This window comes from Mustelus asterias, chromosome 6, assembly GCF_964213995.1.
Source record: "Mustelus asterias chromosome 6, sMusAst1.hap1.1, whole genome shotgun sequence".
NCBI classification, from domain to species: Eukaryota; Metazoa; Chordata; class Chondrichthyes; order Carcharhiniformes; family Triakidae; genus Mustelus; species Mustelus asterias.
The window spans coordinates 77,166,271-77,184,944 of NC_135806.1; the positions used below are offsets into that span (position 1 = coordinate 77,166,271).

General features: G+C 41.8%; 1 protein-coding gene across 1 annotated transcript in view; it reads right to left on the bottom strand.

Annotated features, from left to right (window-relative positions):
• The window catches only part of prdm6 (PR domain containing 6), a 254,465-nt gene that overhangs the window by 42,591 nt on the left and 193,200 nt on the right, over positions 1-18,674 (bottom strand). Inside the window, exons 5-6 of the mRNA XM_078215409.1 lie at positions 16,224-16,560; positions 89-265 (exon numbers count right to left, since the gene is read on the bottom strand). Of these exons, the coding sequence (XP_078071535.1) occupies positions 89-265; positions 16,224-16,560 (514 nt within the window). The remainder of the gene's footprint in view (positions 1-88; positions 266-16,223; positions 16,561-18,674) is intronic.

The following is an 18,674-nucleotide window of genomic DNA, read 5'->3' on the forward strand; positions in this document are numbered from 1 at the left end:
TACGAATCACAGAAAATTGCAGTGATGAGAGAGACGATTATTCAGCCATGAAAATACCTAAAGCAGGTAATTGCTGTACCTTACTTACTTAAATGGTTTTTCCCCTGTATGTGTTCGAATGTGATTGTTCAAAGTTGTAGCTCCAGCAAAGGCACGTCCACAGTACCCACATTTAAAAGGTCTGTCACTGGAGTGGGTTACAACGTGATTCCTCAATTCTGAAGGCTGGGAGAATGACTGAGAGCAGTGTCCACATTGGTAGGGCCTAGAAAACAACCAAATATACTCTCTATCATTTATTAAATTAAACAAAACAGTTTTTTTTTATACCACTAAGTTTTATTTATAAAACTTTCAGTGTTATTTAGTGATGAATTTCCCCCCATATTTTAAGATACTGCTCATTTGCTGTTCTTTGTATTAATTATAATCTGTGTTCCCTAACTGGACAACTCTCTAAAATTACATAAAACTGCCATAGAATAAAAATTAAACTGTGATATTCCTCTGTCTTGTACAGTTAACCAATGGCTGATATCACGAGTTGTCAAATCATGTGATTAAATCACAGGTGAGGTACAGACAGCATTGTACTCCCCCCTAAAATTAACTGGAGATATTTTAAAAGAGTAAGGTTCTGCAAGTGACATAATTGTGCAAACATTGAGCATAGTTTGTTGTAGGATGCAGGTTCAAATCTCTTCTGTTAAAATTTCCAGTCTCAACTTCCTTTGAGAAATAGAAATTGGCCTTCTCCTCACAAAATATCTCAAACCGACTGAGAGAATCCTCACTCAGATTTTACATCCAGCTCCCCCTCCCTGGCCCGCAGTATTAAATAGAAGCTAGAGATGAGGTCACCTGGCATCCCTCTCATCTTAATTTCGCTCCTCCTAAAAAAAACACCTCACCACCACCACTCTCAACTCCACTGTGGTCAGACTCATATCCAGTGCTGTGTAACTAAATATTGGAAAGAAAGAAGCCATTGGTCAAAATTTTCTGCTCCCACCCTCCCACGTGGCATATTTTCTGGTGGCGGAGGCAGCTCGTCATTCTATGCCTATTCAAATACTCTCCTGACTAGCCTTCTACTTTCTACCCTCTGCAAACTTGAGGTCATCCAAAGTTGCCAATGACCTAGATCCCATCATCCCTGTGCTTGCTGCACTGGCACCAAGATAATCAATGCCTCAGTTTTAAAATTCTCATCCTTGCTTTTAAATTCCTCCATGGCCTCACTCCATCCTATATCTGTAATCTCCTTCATTCTCTGAGATGTATGTGCTCCTCTAACTCTGGCCTCTTGAGCATTCCTGATTTTAATTGCCCCACTATTGATGGCTGTGCTTTTAGATGCCAATTGCCCAAGCTCTGAAGTGCCTTAGGCAGTTTACCATGTTAGACACCCAATATAAATACAAGTTCTTGCTGTTGTTGATCTTGTGAATTTTTATGTCTTCATATTATCACTGGAGAGAAAGCCCACCCTTACAGCATTTCAAACCTTTCTTTTTACAAAATGTACAGCCAAAAGTTAAAATATACATATATAAACCTCACCTCTGCTTTTGGCATATTTCGGTAAGGAGGTATTGATACCACCCCCAGTTAAATTACATGATGCAAGTGCAATGTTATGATTAACTGTGGGATGTATTATGATTATTTTTTTATTTATTGCATTCTATTGGATTGGCATTGTATATTACAGTGTGCCTATAAAAGTACTTAAGGCAATAAACCACCTCAAGTTGACAGAATGTCGATGTAAATAGGCAGTGTATACTTTAGAGAACAAGCTTTTGTCACTGTTCTGTAAACCTTGTGGGCCTGCACTATACTCAGTATTTGCATTAAAACCAGGCATAATTTGGTAATGAGCTAAATTGGAGTGTTTTTCTGGGAGGTCCTAGATCTTCTGACAAGCTTTGACAAACAATGCAATGAAATGCAGTGTAATATTCAATTGATAATTGAGTATAACCTTGTGGTTTAAAAATATAACATTTTACTATCGTGAAAAAATCAAGACTGCATTTCAATATTACTGACTTTTGTTCTACACAGTATTGCTTGCTATGCTGTGGTAGATTCAGATAAGGCCAACAGATGTGACTCAGCATTGTGAGCTCAGGCATCTTCACACACACACCTACATTTATTGATTTGGTTCCAAAGGATGTCAGGAATGTGTCTGCATAGTTGATTGCCAGTCTATTTCAATGATGGTAATATTATCCAAAATTGTTATCTATATTGTACACTGTAAATCCCCAACCACTGCAACACTTAATCATATTTTCCTGCAGTACGTTGCCAGAGGGAAGTAGGAGTAATATCCATTATTATTATAATGGTGCCAATTTCACATCATTATCACTATATTATATATAAAAACACTTCAAGAATGTGGTACATAAGGGATTGGTCTGAAAAAAAAAACATAAGTAAAAGAAAAAGTTCAGTTCAAAGCCATCTAACATTGATTCAATTACTCTATCAAAGAGTCTGAGGCTTTCCTCTATATCATAGAAGTAGAGGAGCTTCTTCGTATATATGTAGATATTTAGAGTCTAATTCCTTTAACACTAAATAAGAATTGTGGAGATGATTAAACAGAATCTTCTCTTGGAGGAACTGTTCCAAGCCGCAGGCAACATGGCCAAGGCGCAAAAAGTGCTGAAATATTCTGAGAATATTGTTTGATCATAATTGTCAATATATTTCAATGGGTGGCACAGCGGTTAGCATTGCTACCTCGCTGCGCCAAGGACCTGGGTTCAATTCCGACATTGGGTGACTGTCTATGTGGAGTTTGCACATTTTCTGGTATCCAATGATATGTGGGTTAGGTTGAATGGGCATGGTAGATTGCCCCTTAGTGTCCCAAGATATATAGCTTAGGAGGATTAAGTGGGGTAAATACATGGGGTTACGGGATAAGCCGGGGAAAGAGTTGGTGCAGACTTGGGCAAATGGCCTCGTTCTGCACTGTAGGGATTCTATGATTCAATGAATATTTACACGATACATTATATCATGTTCAATACTGAATGAATAACTGAATTTATCAGGAAAATCAGACATAAGTTCAGGGACCATAGATTTTATTTGATCTTTGGTTAGCTATGGTATTGTAATTGACAATTATGAAAAATAGCAAATCAGATGGGAATTGAGAAAAAAGGGCAAATAAGGAAGCTTAAAAAATATTTAAACAACATTCAATCCAGTGAGTAAAAATCTAGTTCAGCTAAATCTCATCCACATTTCAAAGCCATAAAATTTGATATTGACAAACTTTCAGACCATTTTTATCCCCTGTGGAATCTAAGGTGTCCATAAACATTCATCTTCCATATATATCTTAAAAGGATTATTTCATTGAATCTGAATTAAATTATACCAGTCAGCTTTCAGCCAAACATTTTAACATATTTCTATCTTATCTTTATTGAGAAAATAATTATTTTAATAAAGTTTCTCTGGTTGCCCTCAACTCCCTGGCTCTGCAGTAGTTCTGGAATAATCTGTGACTCTGACATTAGTTAGGAGGATAACAAATTCAGAATGGCTGTATGTTGAACATTTTATCAGGAAATTAGGATATTTAAGTTTAAAATTCTAAATTAAGTTTATTCACTTAAGCTCATATTTAAACTCCCTCTTTATAAAGGAGAAACTAAGAAACTGCGGCAAATTAAAGAAACAATTTCACAGTTTGGGTCAATATAACTGCACCAAAATAATTTACTTTTACAGTAAGTCATAAAAATTAAAGGTGTAATTATTTTATATTCACTGAAACAATCCCTTTACGGCAATGAATGATTGGCAGCAATATTCCTCAATGTTATTGAGCAGTTATTTCCTTCTGACAGTCCCACTGGATTGATGATTGTGTATGCATTAAAAAAAACAGTGCTAAGCAAAATTCACAATTCATTACCTACTAGCAGTTAATTAGATCGAGATAGTGCATTGCACATTAGGAATATACAAACAGGAACAAACCATTTAGGCCCTTGAGCCTATTCCTGTTTAATTAGATCATGGCTCATCTGTACCTCTACTCCAGTTATCTGCCTTTGCTCCATATCCCTTAGTTCCCTCACATAACAAAGTCTACTGATTTCAGTCTTGTAAATTGCAGCTGCTGTAGCATCCACAGCCTCTTGAAGAGAGAGAGTTCAAGCTTCATACTGTCACTCCGGTGGGGCACAAAAACCAAGGCTGACAGGGAACACGCCACTGCTGGAGGTGCCGTTTTTCTGATGAGATCTTAAAATGAGGCCCCACCCGCACGCTCAACTGGATGCTAAGGATTGGGGCAGCATAGTGGTACAGTGGTTAGCACTGCTGCCTCACAGCACCAGGGACTTGGATTCCATTCCTGGCTTGGGTCACTGTCCGTTTGGAGTCTGCACGTTTTTACCCTGTCTGTGTGGGTTTCCTCCGGGTGCTCCGGTTTCCTCCCACAGTCTGAAAGATGTGCTGGTTAGGTGCATTGGCCATGCTAAATTCTCCCTCAGTGTACCCAAACAGGCACTGGAGCATGGCGACTAGGGGAATTTCACAGTAACTTCATTGCAGTGTTAATGTAAGCCTTACCTATGACTAATAAATAAATAAATAATAAATAAACCATGGCACCATTTCGAAGAGGAACAGGGAAGTTATCCCCGGTGACCTGGCAAATATTTATCCCCCAGTCAACATCACAAAAAATAGATTATCCGGTCATTATCACATTGCTGTTTGTGGGAGTTTGTTCAACAAAAACTTGCTACCGTGAATACACTACAAAAACACTTAATTTTAAACACCCAATTGTCGTGAAAAGCACTGTGCAAATGCAAGCCTTTCTTTATTTCTCTGTGAGAAAAAGTGAATCCTGCTGAAATTCCTAAAATACCTAGTTCTAATTTTAGTATTATGCTTCTTATTCTGGATTGCCACAAGAGGAAATTGTTTATCCATATCAATCAATCAAATTCCATTATCATTTTGAAAACCGTGAAAAGATCACCCCTAACCTCTTAAACTCAATGGAAGGATGTGAACCAAAATTACGCAACCTGCCGTTATAAATTAAATGTTTAATTCCTGCTTTTATTCTGGTGAGCCAGGGTTATACCACCTCTGAAGCCAATATATCTTTCCTTAGGTTTATTGCCCAAATCTGCATGCAATATTCCAGATCAGGTCTGACCTGAGTTCTATACAACCAAAGCATGACTTCTCTTTGTATTCCAACAAATAGAGGTCAATGTGAGGGGACCAAGACCTCACACTGTAAACTTTTATAATATATATGTAATATCCTCATGGCTATTGCTAAAATTTTGAAAAAAATGTACAAAGGCCTTTTAAAATCACTGAAACTATGTCTGTCTATGACCATTAAACAAAAGGAACTACCTGGCAGTATCGAAGAAACCTGCACCTCATTATCTCTGAAGAGGCACTAATGAGCCCCAATGACCTGCAAAGACCAAATTCAAAGAGAACTATGAAAAGGCCATCTTTATTTCATAACCCAGGTTGGCCAACCTGAGTCTGCTTGTCTGCTGGGATAAAGGGCCCCGCCACCTTCCTTTCAATTCTCAAATGATTGGGACATTTAACAATCTTGGGGACTCAGACAAGTGATACACATCCTGTGTCAAAAACAGTGTGGAGAAGTGGGAGTCATGTGCCATGGACCTCTAGTTTGTGAAACCAGTTGCCTTGTGCAACAGCAAGGTCAGTCTTCTGTTTATCATCTTATACATATGATTCTATAAAATAGCCTCACAGAAAAGGAGCTCTCTACCCAGGTTTGGATATCTGGCTCCCATCTACACTGCTTCTACTGGGGTTCCTGTACCATCGCCTACAAGATTCATCGCTACTTTATCATGTAAAGTCAGCACCACCAGAAAGTGAATCATCCAGTATTAATTTTCAGTCCCCAATCTCCATGAAGGAATATCTCATTGGACTTTGATTCTGGAGTCTTGGAACTCCTTGATACAATGTTTCTTTTCACTGCATCTCTGCACTGTAAATCTTTTATTTCTCTATCCCTCTTCTACTGTATGAATGCAGAGGCAATGTTGCAACTCCCCTCCTGCATTTTAGTCTGTGCAAATAAACTAACCCTTTGAGTTCATCCTATCTTGAGTTTGTTGTCGGACTATTCATAGAAATTAGATCACACCAAAACTGAAGAATTGAGAAATACACGTCTGCTTATAAAGGGGGAAGCAAATTAATACACCTTTATGTTTAGGGACAGGTGGTGAGAGGATAAAATAGCGCTGTTTAAATTAACCCTTTCCTGTCCTGATTATTTTTGTCATTTGCAAAAAATGTTAGTGATTTCTGTGCATAGACATTTAAATCTCTTTGATCTTCCACAGCTCTTAGTCTCTGTTGGATCTAAAGCAGTTCACTTCACACTTTCCCACACTGAGCTCCATCTGACATTCTCATTTCATCTGTTTATATCCCTTCCCACTCCCATCTACACAACATACTGTGCCTCCTCACATAGATATACAACTCTCTATTCCTTCACCAAAGTCATTAATAAACATTTTCAAAAGCTGAAGCCCTAGTCCAAAGCCCTGGGAAACATCACTTGTCATACCCTGCCAACCAAAGAATGTTCCATTCAGCCTACTTTCTGTCTCCTACCTTCTCAACCAATTTGTCCAAAGGTTAACTACAATTCCATGCACTTGCATTTTTGCCAATAATCTCTAACGCCGTACCTTATCAAATGTCTTTTGGAAGTCCCTCTCGATAAAATTTATGCATCAAAATCTTGCTGCTGTTTACGCTGGCGAGACCTTATGGCTCCACTGACTGTGCACCCCGCTGCAGGCTTCCCAGCGGCAAGGGGTGCATTCAACAGGAAATCCCGTTGACAATGGTGGGACCATAAGATCTCGCTGCCATTGGGCAATGTGCTGCCTCTCGTGGCCACGAAAGACCCCACAGAGGGGGAGGAAAATACAATCCATGGTCCACCACGCAAGTGACTTCCTCAAAAAGCTCATCTGGACATAGCCACCCATTCACAAATCCCCGCTCTCTTTAATAATTTTATACTTGCACTAAAGCTCCGTCATTCTGGCTAAACTAAAAGCCGAGATAACTTTTGCAGAGATAAAAGTGTAACTCCATTGCAGTGTGATAAAAAAACTTGGACTGAAGAAATTTTGCAAATCATCTAAACTATGTCAAAGTTAAAAGAGCAACATTCCTTTGTTGGCATTCAGGGCTGATTACTGTACAGCAATGTGACTAGCAGCCTTCTGTTAAAACTTTGAAATTTAACACTTTTTTAAAATTTCAAATTGCATTATCTCTACAAACCTTGCTGGGTTGTTTGTTCCTCTCCACCTACACACCCACACCAAACATAGGGTGACCATAAGGGCACTGATTGATGCCACTGGTTCACTATCTTGTCCAGCATATCAATCGATATGGAAGGAATGTGTAGCCAAATTTAAAAATCCACAAATAAAAGTGATAGACAAAGTTAATCCACCAACTGCTCATCACAGTAAAAGATTCAAAAACTAGGGGGCACAAATTTAAAATGAGGGGCCGTGGCTGCTCCTGGACCTGTTGATGATGAACAACTATTTACTTGGAAAATTGAAACCAGGCAGCTGTTGGGTTGGGTTTGAGACCAGGTACTTGTTTGTTGTGTCCAGTGATTCTCATTCATTTGTCCAGATGGAATTTGCATTGAAGTTCTGTGTGGGAGGGTTTTCCCAGATCAGCTTTCTTGTTGGGAGTAGAGGAGGCAGTGGCACAGTGGCATTGTCACTGGACAAGTAATCCAGAGACCCAGGGTAATGCTCCGGGGACCTGGGTTTGAATCCCACCACAGCAGATGGTGAAATTTGAATTAAATAAAAATCTGGAATAAAAGAACTAATGTCCCTCATGGAAGGAAATCTGCCATTCTTACTGGTTTGGCCTACTCCAGATCTACACTGACGTGGTTGACTCTTAAATTGCCCTCTAACAAGCACTCAGTTCAAGGGGCAGGGATGGGCAATAAATGCTGGCCCCACCAGTGACGGCTGTCCAGGGGGATGATTGTGAATTTTTTCTATTACTTTGTGGGTTGTTGCAAGTCGGTGGATATGTGGAGGAGTGATGTTTGCCAGGACAGTGAGCCAAGGGAGTGGTGTTAAGAGTAGTGTTCCAGTAATGATATGCATGAAAGCATTCAGCTGGGTATCACTCATTTGATGATGAAAAGGTTCATCAGATAGTAAGTTCTTACATAAAGGATAATAGAATTAAGCTATAAGTAATGGGAACGAAAAGTGTATTTCTAAAGATGGAAAGGATTGAAACATACGGTAAGATCTCAGATAGACAGGATTAAGAATTACCCAAAGGAATAGGTTTCTAATCCATGTGGTCTTTTCCTGTTCCTTAAATATTTCAGGTTATATTAATCAGGATAGTCAGCATGGATTTGTTCGGGGAAGATCTTACTAACTCAATCAAATTTTTTGAGGAGGTAGCAAGGTGGATTGATGTGGGTAGTGCAGTGGATGTTGTCCACATGGATTTTAGTAAAGCATTTGACAAAGTCCCAAATGGCAGACTCTCAGTAAAGTGAAATCCCATGAGTTACAGGGGAAGGTGGCAAGTTGGGTCAAATATTAGCTCAGCGACAGAAAACAAAGTGAATGGCCAATGGATACTTTTGTGAACAGAAAGCATTTTCCAGTGTCATTCCACAAGGTTCATTGATGGTGTCCTTGCTGTTTGTTGTAGACATAAATGATTTGCACTTAAATGTGGGAGGCATGATTGGGAAATTTGCAGATGAAACAGAAATTGGCCATGTAGTTGATAGTGAAGAAGATAGCTGTTGTCTCCTGAATAATATCATTGATTTAGTTGAGTGAGTGGAACAGTGGCAAATCGAATTCAACCTAGAGACATGTGAGGTAATACATTTGGGGAGGGCAAACAAAGCAAGGGAATACACAGTAAACTGGAGGCTATTGAGACAGCCAGTGTATGTCTACAGCTTCCTAAAGGTGGCAGGACAGGTGGACAAGTGGGAAAAGTAAGCATATGGAATGCTTTCCTTTATTGGACAAGGTATTGAATACAACAGCAGGGATGTAACGCTGGAACTGCTTAAAATACTAGTTAGGCCACAACTGGAATTTTGTGTCCAGTTCTGGCCGCCACATTATAAGGACATAATTGTTCTGGACAGAGTACAAAGGAGATTTACAAGAATGTTGCCAGGGCTTGAAAATTGCAGCTGTGAGGAAATATTGGATAGGCTAGGGTTGTTTTCCTTAGAACAGAGGAGACTGAAGGGTGACCTAATTGAAGTGTACAAAATTATGAAGGGCCTAGATCAGGTATACAGGAAAGACCTGTTTCCCTTAGCTGAGCATTCAATTACCAGGGGGAATAGATTTAAGGTGATGAGTAAAAGGATTAGAGGGGACATGAAGAAAGAATTTTTCACCCAAAGGTACCTGGATCTGCACCTGAAGTGCTGTAACCTGCAAGGCTATGGACCAGATGCTGGAAAGTGGGATCATAATGAGCGGCTAGTTTCTATTTTTTCTCTCTTTTTTTGGCCAGTGCAGGTACGATGGGCTGAATGGGGTCTTTCTGTGCTGTAACTTTTTATGATTTCTATATTCTGTTCCATGTGCAAAATTGAAGGGAAAGTACTTTACAAAACTGTAATTGCAAATCTCTCTCGTGTACTAAAATATTTTTCTTTAGTTTTGCACAGGCAACACAATATATCCTATGGTCATATATCTCACTATATTATTCATGCTATATTTTGATCGAAACAAAGCATTCCTAAAAATAGATGCCAACTATTCAAATATCAGATGGTTAATCTCCTATCTAGTCCTGTAATCTTTGATTGATCCAGTTGTACACTTTGTTTCTTAATTTGAATATGCTTGCATGCAAAGAAAATAAAAATGTGAACACCGAAATAAACATGCGCTGCTCTATCACAAGTTTGGTATCATCTTAAGCCTGTGAAACAGAAGCATTCTATTGGTATGGCTGGGTACCTGAGAGATTGTGTGGAAATTTGAATGCATGTGACAATTCAAAGCAGAGTAATACTACAAAGAGTTGGAAATCTTTGAAGTGGATCCTTGCTGAGAAAAACTGAGGAAATAATTATTTGGAAGAAGATTCTAGGGCATGTCTTTCAAGAGTGGAGTTTGGGAAATGCTCGTGTGGAAGCCAGAGTCCGGTGAGGCCAGTTGGCTCACAGTGTAATAATCATCTGGGGGGAACTGAGAAATCCACAGAAGTTCAATTGGGTGGCATCTGTCACTTGGTTTCAGAATATGGTGTGTATGACCACAGTTGGTCTATTGATTTACAGGGACTGTGCATTTACTGAGAACATAATAGCATAAGATATATTTTGTAACCTGTTATTCTTAAAATCGATGGTAGTCTTGATGTGGAGATGCTGGTGTTGGACTGGGGTAAACACAGTAAGAGTTTTAACAACACCAGGTTAAAGTCTAACAGGTTTATTAGGTAGCAAATACCATTAGCTTTTGGAGCGCTGCTCCTTCGTCAGATGGAGTGGAAATCTGGAAAGCGGCAGATTTCCACTCCATCTGACGAAGGAGCAGTGCTCTGAAAGCTAATGGTATTTGCTACCAAATAAACCTGTTGGACTTTAACCTGGTGTTGTTAAAACTCTTACCATTCTTCAAATCTACATACGTTTTTGAAAATAAGTGAGAGTGAAGGAATATTGCATTATGGTCAAACTTTTCATGTTTAATAAATGTTTTTTTCTATTGTTAACAGCTAATTGGCCTCTGTTCATCCAGGTTATCTAAATAAAAGTAAACATTACTGCCTTTTGAGCTGGGGTTCCATTCCGGGACCTTCGTATCCAGTAGTAACATCAACTGGAATCATGAAATAAGTAACTCACCTCATGACTCTCCGAAGCTTGTCCAGTACCTACAAGGCACAGGTCAGGAGTGTGATGGAAAACTCTCCAATTTCCTGGATGAGTGCAGCTCCAATACTCAAGATGCTTGACACCACCCAAGACAAAGCAGCGGTTTGATTGGCATCCCATCCACAACCTTAAGCATTCAATCCCTCGGCCACCAACACACAGAGTGACAGCAGTGTGTCCCATCTGCAAGATGCACTGCAGCAACTCACCCAAGGACCTTTGACAGCACCTTCTAAATCCACAACCACTTCCACTAAGAAGGACAAAGGCAGCAGATGCATGAAAATATCGCCACCTGCAAGTTCCCTTCCAAACCACTCCCCATCTCGACCTGGAAATATATCAGTTACTTCATTGTTGTTGGATCAAAATTCTGGAACTTCCTTCTTAACAAGACTGGGGAGAATTTTCCCATCCTGCCCACCACAGGAATTGTAGCGGGGAGGGGGGTGGGGGAGGTTGTGTGGGGGGGAACCATTGGCAAACATCCGTTGATCTCGGGCGGGATTTTTTGGTTTTGGGGCGAGCGTGTCTGGAAAATCCCGCCCTGTGGGTTTACAATATGGACTGCAGCAATTCAAGAACATAGAACATAGAACATAGAACATTACAGCACAGAACAGGCCCTTCGGCCCACGATGTTGTGCCGACCTTCATCTGAAACCAAGATCAAGCTATCCCACTCCCTACCATCCTGGTGTGCTCCATGTGCCTATCCAATAACCGCTTAAATGTTCCTAAAGTGTCTGACTCCACTATCACTGCAGGCAGTCCATTCCACACCCCAACCACTCTCTGCGGGAAGAACCTACCTCTGATATCCTTCCTATATCTCCCACCATGAACCCTATAGTTATGCCCCCTTGTAATAGCTCCATCCACCCGAGGAAATAGTCTTTGAACGTTCACTCGATCTATCCCCTTCATCATTTTATAAACCTCTATTAAGTCTCCCCTCAATCTCCTCCGCTCCAGAGAGAACAGCCCCAGCTCCCTCAACCTTTCCTCATAAGACCGACACTCCAAACCAGTCAGCATCCTGGTAAATCTCCTCTGCACTCTTTCCAGCGCTTCCACATCCTTCTTATAGTGAGGTGACCAGAACTGCACGCAATATTCCAAATGCGGTCTCACCAAGGTCCTGTACAGTTGCAGCATAACCCCACGGCTCTTAAACTCCAACCCCCTGTTAATAAAAGCTAACACACTATATGCCTTCTTCACAGCTCTATCCACTTGAGTGGCAACCTTTAGAGATCTGTGGATATGGACCCCAAGATCTCTCTGTTCCTCCACAGTCTTCAGAACCCTACCTTTGACCCTGTAATCCACATTTAAATTAGTCCTACCAAAATGAATCACCTCACATTTATCAGGGTTAAACTCCATTTGCCATTTTTCAGCCCAGCTTTGCATCCTATCTATGTCTCTCTGCAGCCTACAACAGCCCTCCACCTCATCCACTACTCCACCAATCTTGGTGTCATCAGCAAATTTACTGATCCACCCTTCAGCCCCCTCCTCTAAGTCATTAATAAAAATCACAAAGAGCAGAGGACCAAGCACCGATCCCTGCGGCACTCCGCTAGCAACCTGCCTCCAGTCCGAAAATTTTCCATCCACCACCACCCTCTGTCTTCGATCAGATAGCCAGTTACCTATCCAATCGGCCAACTTTCCCTCTATCCCACACCTCCTCACTTTCATCATCACCTTCTCAAGGCTCACCATCACCTTCTCAAGGACAATTAGCGATAGGCAATAAATGCTGCCTTGCCAGCAACACCTGCGTCCTGTGAAATTTATATTAAAAATCACCATCACTAACCTGTCAATCATCTCTATCAATCACAACTCATACCTCACACCTATAGCTTCACTGCATCCTCACACACCGAGTGACAGCGCAAGCCTCAGAATCACAGCTTTCAACTTGCAAATATTTCCAAGTTTTCAGCTGTGACGGCTGCATCACCCAAGGAGCATTAGAAGCCTGTCACAAACTTGGCATGGGGTTTTCACCAGAGCTTGGAGTCCATTCTTCCACCGCGAAAGTGGTGGTTAGCTCCATGAGAACAATTAAACGCAGCACCTGACAGCCGATGTTGCAAATTCCGTTATAAAAAGAAGCCATGCAACGTCTAAGTGTTGCAGAGGAAGCTCAGAATGTAGTCATGCAAGCTCAAACTGCAGCCATCACAGCAGTGGATGCTAGTGCGCAAAGGGGTTTACCGGCTCCCAGAACATTCAAGTAATCTGTTATCCTACAGATTATTAGGACTGATGAGGCATCACCCCCAGGGAGTGGAGGTAGCTCCCTGGAGTATAAACCTGCTGTCATCACTCAGGAAGATAGTGCTCATCCTTCCACCACTGTCACTACATCAGTGCCCCTGTTGTTGCCTGTCCACCAGGTTGTCTATACTCAGGTGGCACAGTCCAAAGCTGTTTTTTGTAGGGCCAGATTTGTTCAAGATCCCCCCACGAAAAGCCAGCAGCCAATGGTGCAGCCATTCAGGGAGCACCCGGGCAGGCAAACTCACATGGAAGACAAGCACACAAATGATTCATTGATGTTTGTATAGAATCTTGGTAAGTTTGTTTGGAATGTTTATTTATGGTGGCATTTGTTTCATTGAGTGGGTACTGATGTCCAGTAGTAATGGGAAGGTAAGATGTGGAACAGTCGGTGAATGGGGAATCAGTGTTGCGTTCAAAGGTATTGCTGTTGAATGAGCCAGTCATGGATAACCTGCCCAGAAAGAGAATGTGTTGATTGCTTCATTGAATCCCTACAGTGCAGAAGATGCCATTCGGCCCATCGAGTCGGCACAGACTCACTGATAAAGTATCTTACCCAGGCCCTAAGCCGTAACCCACCACATTTCCCGTGACTAATCCCACTAACCGACACATCTTTGGACTCTGGGAGGAAACCAGAGCACCCGGAGGAAACCCACTCAGTCACGGAGAACGTGCAAACTCCACACAGTCACCCCAGGCTGGAATCGAACCTGGGTCCCTGGCGCTGCGAGGCAGCAGTGCTAACCACTGTGCCACTGTGCCGCCACTTCCTCCTCCTGCTTTTCAATTGCTCACTCTATACCTGCTGGCACAGACTGTTACTGTTTGGCAGTCCTGTTGCTTGTCCTCCACCAGCCCCATCCCAATTTCCCAATTTGTCCCCACCTCTGGAACTATCACTTGCTGCAGCCTAGAATACATTTCTCTGGAGGAGTGAGCTGCCTGTGGATGGCTCTCTGTTTGGGTGTGTGGTGCTGACAGCACAGCCAGTGCAGAGACTCATTCCCAGCCCACAATATATGAACCACAGATGCTTCTGCTTTTTCCATAAATATAACACTCCATGTACACGTTCTGTGTGGTGATTGTTTTTCTACATGGACTGCCCCTACGTAACAGAGTAAAATACTTGATGCACTAACAACTTTCAGACAGCCAGTGAGTGCTCTGAAGGTGAAAGTAACTGTTTACTTAATCCCAGTTTAAAGGAACATTGCATGGTCATTGGGCCAGATGTGGAATAATGTACCATTCAATTTATTCTCAGTCTCACTTAAAACAGCTGCACTTTAAATCTTGGACTGCTGTGTCGCCTTGGTTTCAACTGGAAAAGGTGCAAAAGCCTCATGGGGGCAGGTCTTCCCCATGGGGTGATGGGCTGAGAAGCAGTTCTGCAGGGTGAGGGCGTGGGGGATCCTGGAAAACAGTGGGCAGCAGTGTCAGGACAGTATCCCAATGTAGTGCTGCTGCTGGGGGAGTTTCACAGTGACAGCATTAGCTGCAGATTGGCTGTCTGCCAAATAGAGGTGGTTACCCAATTAAATAATTAATGGCTCTATTAAGGACAATTTTCCTGGGTTTCTCTGCTCCCTGGAGCTGTGCAGTGTTTGGAGCTGGAGGCTGAATGTGCCAAAGAGAGGATTGCAGTCAGGGAAGGCCACCCTCGGTGTGTCAATTGCCATTCTGGAAGGGCCTGCCAACTTGGCCCTTTGGGATTAGCGTTCTCAGCCTTTTGATCTCTGAACTGCCTAAGCAGTGGCCAACTCTCGGGTGGCCTGATGTGGCTTCAGAGCTGCCAGCCCTCTCACTGAGAATTAGGGAGTTGCTTCTGGTAAATTCATCAAGCCAGGTCCCACTGCCGGCATTGCGGACTCAGGACCTGCTTTTTGACCTGATGTCGGTTTCCCGAGGCCCACACTAAAATTCAGCTGAGACTTGCCAACCCTCCAGCATTGCCCTGGCGTCTCCAGGAATTGAAGATTAATCTCCTGAACAATGCTGTGAGCAAAGAATCCAGGAGGAAACCTGTGAGGAGATTAAACCATTGTAGTTTTTCATTTTAATTTTTAGTCACTTATGTTTATTAGTTATGGAAATATTGGGGAAGTGGGAAAACATCTGTTTTACCATGCAGGGCTGTTGGAGACAGGAGATCATGGGACCAAACTTCCAGGAACCACTCCAATTGGGGCAGCATGGTGGCACAGTGGTTAGCATTGCTGTCTCACAGTGCCAGGGACCTGGGTTCGATTCCCGGCTTGGGTCACTGTCTGTGTGGAGTTTGCACATTCTCCCCATGTCTGCGTGGGTTTCCTCCGGATGCCCTGGTTTCCTCCCACAATCTGAAAAATGTGCTGGTCAGGTGGATTGTCCATGCTAAACCCTCCCTCAGTGTCCCCAAACAGACGCCGGAGTGTGATGACTAGGGGATTTTGACAGTAACTTCATTGCAGTGTTAATGTAAGCCTACTTGTGACACTAATAAATAAACTTTAAATTTTTAAACTTTAAATTGCAGTTGGCATCCCTAGCTGAAAGAGTTAGCAACACTTCAAAAATATCATATTTGGAGGGTTAATTTGATTGCATTCCTCATTTAAATCATGAAAAATGGACCTGATCTCCCAACAATGCGAAAGCAGACTGATACAAATTTAAGCTCTCGGTTGTTTTTGTTATGTGGTATTTACAATATGGAAACAGACCATTCTGTCCAACACGCTTACTCTGATATTTATACTCCACACCCCTCTTAATCCCACCCCATGAACATATCCTTCTACTCCTTTCTCCAGCATGTCGCTACTTTCCCCTTAAATGCATCTACGCTATTCACCTCAACTATTCTCTGTGGTAGCGAATTCCACATTCTCACCACTCTCCTGTGTCTGTGTTCGATTCTGGTTACCTGTCTGGGTTCTGTGGACACACATGCATCTGTAGAAGAATCCGCTGGGTAAAGGTCTTAAAGCATTGTCCACATTTCCATAGATGCCAGTCACTGAATTCTCCACTTAAATGGCTGGTTGAGGTTGGACTTGCCAGTACTCGCTGGTTCTTCGTATTGATATGGTTAGCTATGGAGTCATGTGGCCCAGGTTTGTCACACAGTGACTTGCTGCATGATGTCTGTGGAAACCTCAGGGAACGGTACACGGCCGTAGGTGGCATTTTGCCAGTTTTGTTGAACGATTGTAACGTCTCGTGCCTGGTCATTACGTCAGCAAGAGATGATGGGACATTCACTATGGGAATAAAAAAAAGAAACATCCTTTGCTTTAAACAGATGACATTTGTAACTCAAGCACTGAGGCAAAACAATCTCAAACGCCTATGAATACATTGTCCAAACTTTACCCAAAGACTTTTAGATTTACAATACCTGTAAATGAATTTTACTCTTCCTTCTTATTAGAGAAATACATTCTTTAATGGCTGCACTATTTGTTGCCATGATTTTCCAGGAGTGGGAAGAGGACCAGGTAAGGATGGGGTGGGGGGAGTTCAGTTGCTACTTCTGTCCCAATGTACACATTACGAGGAAGACTGAAGTCAAGCAGCATTAGGGACAATCCAGCTGTGGTTTCCATCCTGGATCAGTTCCAAGATAATGGAATGAGATAATAGACTAGCAAAGCTCTGACCATTTTTATTTTGATTTGATAAGGTATAGAATAAATAAGAATGTGTTTAGTAACAACTACACTTGTACTTTATGAGTGACAGAAGACATATATTATTGATCTTATTATCAATAATTGAACCTTTGAACTGAACTAACTTGTGCTCGGAATTTTCTTTCAAAAATAAAGCAGCTTTAGCTAAATGTCAGAAACATTTTCTTAATCAATCTGGAATAAAAAGCATGGGATTCAGTGTTTAGTTTGAAATTTGTTTATAAATGACAGCCCCAAACGGATTAATTTACTGTGACCAGTACAATCGCAAAATCAAATAACAGTTATGGATGAAGAAGGCCAAGGCCACCTTTATCAATCCAACCAGAAAGATCCTCAGTTCACCATAGAAGGGAGGTGGTGGTGCAGTGGTATTTTCACAAGATTCACAAGATCCAGAGACCCAAGGTAACACTCTGGCAATCTGGTCCAAATCTCACTGTGACAGATGGTAAAATTAGAATTCAAATAAATCCTTACCCACTCTGGCCTACATATAGCTCCGGACACACAGTAATGTAGATGACTATTAAATGACCTAGCAAGCGACTCAGCTGAAGGGCAATCAGGGATAGGCAATAAATGCTGGCTCAGCCAACGATGCCCACATCCCATGAATAAATTATTAAAAAATTGTCCCTTAGAAAAATCAGAGTTTTTGCTTCCATTATTCATCTTGGAATTCTATTCTTTACATTGATGATCGTTTGTGAGATGAAGAATTTCTTGATATCAGCCCTAAATTTCATTTCATTAGTTTTGCGCTCTGCCTCCTCATCCTACTCTTGCAATTTAATTTAAAGTAAAAATCTGGATATACCTTTTCCATATCAATTATTAGCTCAAAAACTTCTCAGTTGCTTCCTTCTCAGACTGAAAAGTGGAATGCTGGGAATTTTCTTGGGGTTTTCCCTGCTCCACTGCTGTCAGTGTGGCGGAAACCCCATTTACGCCAGTCTACAGTTGGACCACTCAGACCCCGGCTCCTAAAGGCTAATGACCACAAGTATCTCAATGGTCCCCAACAGCAGCCATTCACCTCCCATGCTGAAAATACCAAGCAAACATCTCCTAGAATTGGTTAAAAAGCCAAAAGCTCATTTAGCATTGTGATCATTTTGTTTTATGGGATTAGTATAAACCATTTACAAGTATTAATCTTCCTGCAGAGTGCTTGTGGTGTAGCTCCTGACGGTGGAAGATTAGGCAATTCATTGAGCACTGTTAGTCTTTGGTTGCAGCTCCTTTAATAACAGGTGATAAAGGGGGAGGTGGCTAGATGGGTGGAGAACTGGCTTGGTCATAGAAGACAGAGGGTGGTAGTGGAAGGGTCTTTTTCCGGCTGGACGCCTGTGACTAGTGGTGTTCCGCAGGGCTCTGTATTGGGACCTCTGCTGTTTGTGATTTATATAAATGATCTGGAAGAAGGAGTAACTGGGGTGATCAGTAAGTTTGTGGACGACACAAAACTGGCAGGACTTGCAGATAGTGAGGAACATTGTCAGAGGCTACAGAAGGATATAGATAGGCTGGAAATTTGGGCAAAGAAATGGCAGATGGAGTTCAATCCTGATAAATGCGAAGTGATGCATTTTGGTGGGAATAATGTAGGGAGGAGCTACACGATAAATGGAAGAACCATAAAGGGTGTAGAGACGCAGAGGGACCTGGGTGTGCAAGTC